At 39.4% G+C, this 9,243-nt stretch overlaps 1 protein-coding gene across 5 annotated transcripts in view; it reads left to right on the top strand.

The window, feature by feature from the left end:
- Positions 1 to 47: 47 nt before the first annotated feature.
- The window catches only part of MPHOSPH9 (M-phase phosphoprotein 9), a 32,399-nt gene continuing 23,203 nt past the window's right edge, over positions 48 to 9,243 (top strand). The window contains exons 1-5 of one of the 5 annotated variants that reach the window (XM_052795346.1): positions 48 to 304; positions 2,817 to 2,949; positions 3,895 to 4,045; positions 5,375 to 5,464; positions 8,459 to 8,979. In XM_052795346.1, coding sequence (XP_052651306.1) covers positions 2,843 to 2,949; positions 3,895 to 4,045; positions 5,375 to 5,464; positions 8,459 to 8,979 — 869 coding nt within the window. In that variant the 5' untranslated portion in view covers positions 48 to 304; positions 2,817 to 2,842. Of the gene's footprint in view, positions 305 to 569; positions 624 to 966; positions 1,584 to 2,816; positions 2,950 to 3,894; positions 4,046 to 5,374; positions 5,465 to 6,152; positions 6,189 to 8,458; positions 8,980 to 9,243 lie in introns of those variants that run through there. The other 4 variants (XM_052795343.1, XM_052795344.1, XM_052795345.1 and 1 more) reach the window with 4 other exon arrangements.

The following is a 9,243-nucleotide window of genomic DNA, read 5'->3' as shown; positions in this document are numbered from 1 at the left end:
CTACCAATCAGGATCTGGGAAACAGCGCGGCGCGTAGCCGCACCAGCCAACCCCCTCGCGGCGGCGCGCGTACTTTTCCACGTAGCGAATCAGAAGGGAAGGCGCGGCCTGGCGCGCGGTCAAGACGGCCAATCATCGAGCTGAGCTCTGTCTCTAGTGGCCTCTAACCTACCACGTTCGAAACTCGGCCGCCAATCGCCGGGAAGGAGGCGGTGGGCCGCGCCTGTTTATCGTCTAACGGTCGCTGGTGGAGGCAGCTCTCGGGCCGCTGCGAACGCCTCCTCGTGGGCTCCCAGAAATGCGGGTAGGAACCGGGCGAGCCTTGGGGGCAGGTGGCGGGGCCGGAGCCGGCAGCGCCGCTGCACTTGGCCGCATCCCAGCGCCGCGGGGCTGCCTCCACCGCCCCGCCCCTTTCCCCGACGAGTGGCGGGCCCGCCAGCCAATCCCAGGCGGTGGCGCCGTCAACATCCCGGAGCGCGAGGGGCAGCTGCCCAATGGGAGCGTGGGGGCGGAGCTTGACCTCAGAGGGGGCGGTAGGGGCGGAGTCCTGGGGGGGAGGGGGCAGAGCTGGGGGAGGGAGACGCTTGTGAAGGGAGGGGAGCCTGAGGGGGGCAGAGCTGAGGGTAAGGGGCGACTTGTGAGGGGAGCCCGAGGGGCCTGAGTGGGAGGGAGGGGGTCACTTACGAGAGGAGGGGACGCGGGGGGTGGGGGGCCAATTGAGGAGAGGTCACCAATTGAGGGGAGGCGACCCTGAGGGGGCAGACGTGGCGAGAGGGGGTCACTTGTGAGGAGAGGGGGTCCCTAGAGGGGGCTTCGCTTTTGGGGCGACGGCGTTTCGTGAGGGGACGGGGTCTTCAGAGCCCAGAGGCTCGTTGTCTCTTCTCAGGGACCCTCGGGAGATGGGGGCCCGGTGGCGGGAGGGGAAGCGGGGACCGAGGCGCCCTGTCACCCCTTAGTGATCTGAGAGGAATCAAAAGCAATCCGATCTCGCTCAGGACGAGATGCAGAGCCACACGGTCTCCGAGTCTGTGCTGGCCCCGGTGTTTGTGTCTCAATCAGCACTGATACTTACGAGTCAAAATACCTTGCAGCTTGTGTTTTTAATCCTGCTCCTTTATGTAGGGACTTGGCCGTATAAGGACTGTTCTGTGCTATGGAAACAATAGATGATAGCTTAGCTGTTCCTCAGCCCAGTTATAGCTCACTTAATATTTTTTTTAATTGCTAGCAGACTTGTAATGAGGTTATGAAACGAGCCTGTGTCACAGCTAAGTCCCACCCATCAGCTGTGCTGGTGAGATAGGCCACCCATGATTTCATCCTGGGGAGATGGGGGTGACTGACGTAGCCCCCACCGTTGCCATCCAGCTGCTCCAGAGACACTTGCAGCTTGTGCTTTATATGTCAGGTTAGGTGCCTGATAACCTTCAAGTTTTCTAGACTTCTGACCACTAGAAGAAAAAGAAAGGCTTTTTTTTCTTTTTTCATTTATCCCAAGAAGCTCTGCCAAAGGGATATGTGTATCTGTGATAACTTCCTTCTAATTCTTGCATTTTCAGCCCTGCCCAAAGGAGATAGCTTGAGTGAGTACCTGGAAAACATTTCTGCTAGAGCCAAACAGGCTCCAGTAAAACAGGGAAAAATCAGACAGTTGTCCATCAGTTTCCTTCTGGTGGAAATAATTTTTATGCTTCTGAAGCTATCTGTTAGAGATATATGTACTTACAAATAATGAAAACTTAAATCTGTAAAAGCCAGTACCATGTCCTTGTAAGCCCTGTAAAGAAGAATAGTTGTGCTTTGAAGGTGTTGTGCTCCTTTAAGGCAGCAGGGTTTTATTTGTAGTATTATCACAGACCACTAGGATGATATTTCTTAATGTCTCTTTTTGTTCTCCATCCGTGAAATGATAGTAAGGTTTTTCTTCAGTGTTAGAACATAGGATGAATTAGGGTGTAGAACATGCTGAAATAAGAACTATAGAAGAACTGTATCAATGTATTTCAAGTGTTTCTTAGTGGAAGTATGGAAACTGGAAGAATATTTCAGTTTCTCTAGAGCCATTCTTGTAAACTGCTGCTTTGAGTGCTGTAAGACCATCACACAAGTATTTTGTATTTATTTATTTATGATGCTTTCAGTTAACCAGCTGCTGTTTTTAACTGCTCTGGGATTCCTGTTTGATGACATTTGTTTGTTTGTTTGTTAATCAGCAAGAAATGTAGCTCAAAACAGTTTCAAAGCTTTTTGAATTACGGTTATATAGTAGTAATAAAACAAGCATTCTGTGAAAAAAAGTAAGCCAAATATTACACACACAAATGGCAGAACTGGTCAACTGCAGTCTAACTCGGTGGGTCTCGATTTTATTTTTTGGTGGGTGTGTTTCTTCCAGTGAAGGCACAGATCCCTGTTCAGCAGATTTAAATACATTGATAATGGGCCCTTTCACAAGAGTCTCAAAAACGGTCTGTGGAGCCTCAGATTTAAAAAAACAACCAACCAAACCCCAACAACACTGTTCTACCTGGAATGCCTTGGATTCAGACACCTTTTACAGCCCAGTCTAGATGTGTGATGCACAGCTAGGAATCTCTTTGATTTGTAGGAGTCCCAGCAAGTACAAGGCTGACTAAATAGCACCTGTTTGCAAGCATAGCAGAGGACAGGGAAGAGAGGTTCGTTGTGGAATGTTAGCGCTTTCTGGCGTGGTTTGGCTGAAACAACCGTCTCTAATCAAATTCTGTTTCTTCAAACAACAAAGTTAAATGGCTTTTAAAAATAAGAAGGTGATGCTTACTTCTTTATATTTTCAGGGTAATGTTATACTTGGGACTAAGATATGGAAAACTGTGATGTGGTGAATACTGTACAACAAATCCCTTCATCTTCTGCAGACTCTGATGTGAGAAATACCCACAGCTCGCTCTGTAACTTGGATTGTAACAGGTAATGTGTTGAAGGAATTCCTAAAAAATATTTTTATTATTTTTGGTTTACTTAGTATGCATTTATAGTAACATTGTTACTAAGGTGAAATAATATGTAATACTCTGCAATATATTTTAGGGGTTTTTTTACATTTACAGGTATAAACCTTAATGAGAAAAGCCTAACCGAAAGAATTGTGAAGTCTTCCTTAAAAATTTAATAACTTCCATTTCCTTGTGTCTCTTAGAATGGCGGGGGGGAAACCTGTCTTGGACAATTTGTAAGATATAATTCTTTGGACAGATCATGCATTATGCTAAGTCATTTGTAGAGAACAGCAGCTTAGCTAAAAACTGAATTGTTTTTCTGTTCAATGCCCAAGGTATTCCCATTCAATAAGAGGGGCAAATATGGACTAATGGCCTAAGCGACAGATTAGGAGAGGTTCTTCTTGACTAACCTATTAAGATGAGAACAAGTCGCTTACTGCATGTGTAACTTCTCAAAAGAAGGCAGTAGTCTTGGATTTCATAAATCATTGTTACACAGAAGCTTGTATCTGTAAGCTTCTGACCTCAGAACCTATGGAGAAGCACATAGGTTTGATGAAAAGCTGTATTGATTGACGTTTGTACTAGTAAGCAGTAATATCTATGCTGATTATGATGTCTCTGTTCTTGGAAAGCTACTGCATTTTAATAGCATGTAAGATAAGAATGAAGCATGCTGTGGATTCTTTGACATTTTCTTGAAAAACATCCTCATTCTTATTTTCTTGAAAAACATCCTCATTCTTATGACCATATTGGTTTGGTTTTTTTTTCAGGATGATGAGGGTCACAATGTAAATTAAGCGTATAATTCTTTTATGGCTGCATAGCATATGTAGTATATTATTTTGGCCACTATGTTGGACAACTGGCACAATAAAAAATTGAAATATTTTTCCTCATGTTTCACTAGAAGTCCCTCATCCAATCCCAATGGAGTTTCTGGTTACTCAGGGAATACCAGGTCCTCATTAATGCCTGGTTCTGTTGAGCTGCTTGCCTCCTTTATGCAAGATATCCAGAACATTGGAAATGCTGACTCAGAAATTGTGAAGAACTGTGAGGTATTTGATGTTAAAGTTTATTTGAAAAAAATTGTATTAATGTATTGGCTTTGCATTTTGGGAGACAAATCTAATGGTGATATAGTTTAGCAGCAAGATCTATATAAGTATGTGTTACTTCTTCATGATGGGACAAATCCTTTTACAATGTAGGAACTAATCGCATGGATGGCTTTTACTGCAATTTTATCTTAGCTTTTTACAATATCTTAGCTTTTTATCTTAGTGTTTTACAATACAGATGTGAATTTTTTTTTTTGAAGTTACAATACTTAAAGATTGTGAGTTTTTGAACTGAAAAATTTAAACCTTTAAAATTGTAGCACTTCAAACTGGTCTGAAGTGATCCTAGAAATTAGAAGTTTTCTTTCTAAAAATGAATCTGTTTTAGTTTATTTATTTATTTATTCCATTTGTAAAGACGTGTAGCTGATTAGTTTGTTTCCATGTTTAAAACAACACAAAAATCATGATGTAGGTTCAATCAGCTAATTCTCTCAAACCCTTTTTTTTTAATGTTGTTTTTGTCCTTTTTTATTTTAAATTTTATCATTATTTTTAGTCTCCGTAAGGAACGTGAGGTTTCCACACCATGGGCTTGTTCCTGCAGAATTTTTGAGCTTTCTGGCTGTGGTCCATCAAACTGTGTCTTGACAGATGCTTAATTTGGGTGCTCTTTAACAGCTCTAAGAAAAGAATATAGATGTCTGTGTCTAGGCACATGCGTTCTATGTCCCATGTCCTATGCGTCAAGTATCAGGCTCCACAAACATTAGCATAAAACAGTTTTTAAAATTCAGATTTTATCACATTTTAGCAACACTATATATTTGATCTGGTTTTTTTTAATTATTTTTTTGTTTTCACTAAATAGTTATGCATCATGGCCTTTAGCTGGATTGTTGAAGAGAAGAATTTCTTATTGAAGCAAATGGTTCACTGGACATAGGGATGTTTAATTATCAGTTTTAAAATTGCTTATAATTTATTGCACTGGAATCAACCTTTCCAAAATTTGACTGTACTTTCCTGTTTCTACTGTTTCTACTGTAGCTGTTTCTACTTTTAAGTCATTTGATGTAGAGATGTGTTATTTTGGTGTCTATAATGACCCTTTTTTAAGTGAATGTGTCCATGGTGAATTGTTTCCATTGATTGATGTTATAGGGGGCTGCATGTATTGTGGAGTGGACAACCACAGTGCTGTTATTAAATTTTGTATTATGTCAACACCTAAGTATAAAATTGCAAAACTGTTTTGTAGCTAGAGTAAAAGGTAAGAAATGCAGTATGACTGTGCTTTAATTATTTTACTTTGTGATTTAATAGAGAAGGTGGCTACAGTTATTGAAACTGGTAGAAAAACAATGTCAAGAACAAATAGTTGCCCAGCAAGAGCAGTTCCACCATCAAATCCAAGTAAGTAATGATTTGTTCATGTAGGTACGTTAGGCTGAATGTTTCTTTTCTTCCCCCCAACCCCACCCCCCTCCAAAACAATGCAATATGGCCTCTGGCACTCATCTTTTTCTGTAAGTGTATTCAGACAGGCAGTTAATGGAAGTGGATGACTGCAATGCCTATTTACAGGATGCATATTTGAGACAGCCTTGGCTAATTAACAAAGTAACTTGTAGGAACCATTTCAGAAGTGAAGATTCTTGGATTATTTGTTTTCAATTGTTTTGTTTTCACAAACATTTGGTTCAGAATGCCCACAGGATAATTGGATTTCATAGGTACAAGCTGTTTTTTATTAACTGTTAGACTGTATAATTTCTAATTTTGAGACATTGCAGTTTCCTCTTTATTAGAAAATGTTATGCAACTTGTCATTCCCTCATTTAGACAGTATATAGCATAAGAAAACATTCACTGTAATAGCTGAACACTTATTTCACCTTTCAGTTGAACAGTCTGCTTTCTAAGAATGAAAAATGACCCATGTGAAGATTCACTTTTTTGCTGAACCATATTTATGCATTAAAACAGAAGAAATGTATATGTATGTATAAGAGACAGTAATTCTATAAATATATAATGCTTATTATCTTCATCATTTTGGTTGCTGTTTTTCCCTTCCCTTTCCTGATGCCCTCTACACTAGTAATAATCAACAGTTCCTGAACTGAATTAACAAGAGGTACTGTCCTTTTATCCTATCTCCTGTTTCTCCCCACTCACCTCCCCATACCCCCCCACTCCCCCCATCTTGTTATTTTTGTCCTGCCAGTGTTTCCTTACCCTTTCCTTCCTCTTACCATAGTGGTTTGATTCACTTGTTGCTAATCATAGTCTTGACTAATCCACTGTTTTGGCTTTGCCGGTTTTTGTCTTTCTTAATAGGAAGGCTACCTCTGGAAGAGTTGAGTTTGTGGTCTCAACAGGGACTTACTAACTGCATGAATTGCCACACTAAATATAAAATCAACAGCTATAATTTACTTTCAGTTGTATGAGTGCATTAGATAAAATAGATGGAGCTATTCCAAACTTAAACTGGTATGCCAGCGACCTAGTGAACATACTGAAATACAAGCAACTCAACACATTCTAGTAAGACTAATAAAAAGGCAAAAATAATAATTTACTCTTTGTGGTAGAAAAGCAAGATGCTGCATTAGCATTGACGTGACTCTGAGATAAGGCTTGCTCTATGCTTGTTTCAGGACCAACTGTGCTTTTAAAAATATATCTTCATCCATGTGAAAATATGGATCAAAAGACCTTGAGTTCATTTTGGAATCAGTGGGGTCTGTCCTTGGCTTATGTGATTTATACAGTAGAAGACAAGTGTGCTAATGACAAACTATCACCACCTGTGGATCATCCTAAAATCAGACTTTCTTTGTGACTATGCAAAGAGAAGTAAAAGTGCTATTTAATTGGAATAGTAGCCTTTTACTCTTCCCGCACAAGTTATTAATGACAAAGATTAAATGTCAGCAGAGAATCTGATCAGTTTGGGTTTTTTCCCCACAATTCTGTTTCTTCCTTTTTGTTCTCCCTTCACTACCTTCCTTGACGGTGTTGAATCACAGAATTAAACGCAAATGATTGCTGCAGTCATGACTGAAATCATTAGCACAACAAAAAACGTTGTTATGACAGAAGACTTCATCCTGTGGTGTGGTGGGTTTTTTTGGTGGTGGGGTGGTTTGGGTTTTTTTGTTTTGTTTTGGTTTGTTTTTTTGCATAGAAAGCCAGCTGAAATTCAATTGTTAATTCTGTTGCAGGTTAATAAAACATATGAGGCTTGCTTCTGACTAGCGTTACATGTAGGTTGCTCTGAAACTAAGTCTTATTTTTTATTTCTTACTTTCAGAGAACAAATGATTTTTGTTCAATTTGTGCTTTCCACTTGTTACTCATATGTGAGTAACATACTGTAGTTCTGTGAAAAAACATTAGTAGAGTTCCATGTTTGTAAAATTATTGCAAGTTCTTTTTTTTTTTTTTCTCCACCCCTGAGGAAATTAGTTTGAAATGTGTTCTTGAAAACCTCTATATACTCTGGTCTTATAATGTTTAATGAGTTGTGTGCTCATGCGGAGTTCAGTAATCTCAATGTAACTCTGCAGAAGTGCTGATTGCTGGCCAAAGGACACAGCCATGGGCACTAGCATGAAGTCTTTTCATAGGCCTTGACAAAAGCATTAGTTGTTTCTCAGAGCTGTTTCAGTATACCAGTGCACAACTGTAAAACTTAAAATACTACTTATCTAATATACTGAAATAACTCTTCACAGACACTGCAGACTAAAGAGTGACCTGTTAAATATCTTCAAGTGATCTAAATATAGGTTTGCTCCACTCCATCAGGTATCAAAACAATCAAAATGTAGGTCTTTGTATTATATGAACAGCCTAATAACATATTATCTAAATCAGGTATTTTAAAGTCAAGTTTTATGCAAATAATCTTACAGAGGTACATTATTCCTATTAATGTAATAGAGTAATGGTTTATACTTCCATTAAAGCATCCTTGCAATCTTTAAAAATTTATATCCAAGTTATAAATTCTTTTAGACCTAAATTTAGCAGAAGACTTTTGTCCGCTTCTAATGGCATACATAGATAGTTTATATTTCTTCAGCTGGCTGGTAGGTAACTATAGTTCTGAAGGCATGTAGTGAATACATGCATGCATGTTTTTTTACATTACTAAATGACTACTGAGACCTGTAATTCACTGCATGGAATTAAGGATTGTTACCATGCGCATTTTACTGTTTTGCACAATATGCATATATCTACTTTATGCATGAGATGTCTACACATTGAAAAATTTGAGTTATTTGAAATAACTACTCAATTATCTCACTAATAACATGACTTAAAGATGCATCACAGTATAAATGTGATTTGTAGCATGATCTCACAGGAATTTTGCCCTTTCTTTTTCTATAGCTGATTCAGGATGAGATAAGGCAGTTAGTGAAATTGCAGACCAGCAATTGGGGTGCCGGCAAGAGCAGAAGTTTGTCTGCCAAGCTTACAGACACTTCTTCATCACTAGAAAGTCAAATGGGGATGTGTTCTGAAATCTTTGAAGAAAATGAGTGCATTGTCAATCAACTTAGATCTAATGAAGCAGAAAGTCAGCCAAATGCATCTGATCTGCATCAGGAATGTTTTGCAAATGATGCTTCAATGAATAGTGGGTATGGTACACTTTCTGCCTCCGAACTGAACCCTGGCAAATCTAATGACATTAGCAAGTGCACAGACTACATGGAGGAAACTTCACAAGGACAGGGTGATGCAGCAGTATTGCAGAGTGACACAGTTGTAGCCAGCGTTCGAAATAAAAGAGAACTTTTTAAAAAAAAAAAAGAGGAAAATTTTTCATCAGGAAGGAATAATATTTTAGTTTTTCCTGCTGAACATGAACATAAAGTTGATGAAGCTCAATGTGGAAAAAACCCCAGGTATGTGATAAACTTTCCAAATATGTTAATTTATTGTGGACAGTCCCCATTCAGTAAACAGCTGTTGGTAACTGGAAGCGTGTAAGAATTGAATGGAACCTCTTGACTGTAAAAAATACTATGCTGCTTGATAGATAAAGTTACTTGTTTAGTCTAATGTTTCTGCGTGATGCATATTTGCATCTGCAGTGTTTATCTGTTATAGATACATTGGGGAAAAATACGAAAATCTACTTTTTTCTGCAAATATGAGCTAAGATACAG

The sequence above is a fragment of the Harpia harpyja genome, chromosome 9, assembly GCF_026419915.1.
Source record: "Harpia harpyja isolate bHarHar1 chromosome 9, bHarHar1 primary haplotype, whole genome shotgun sequence".
NCBI lineage: Eukaryota > Metazoa > Chordata > Aves > Accipitriformes > Accipitridae > Harpia > Harpia harpyja.
Note: the sequence above shows the minus strand (reverse complement) of the source record. Positions and strands in the feature narration are given on the sequence as shown.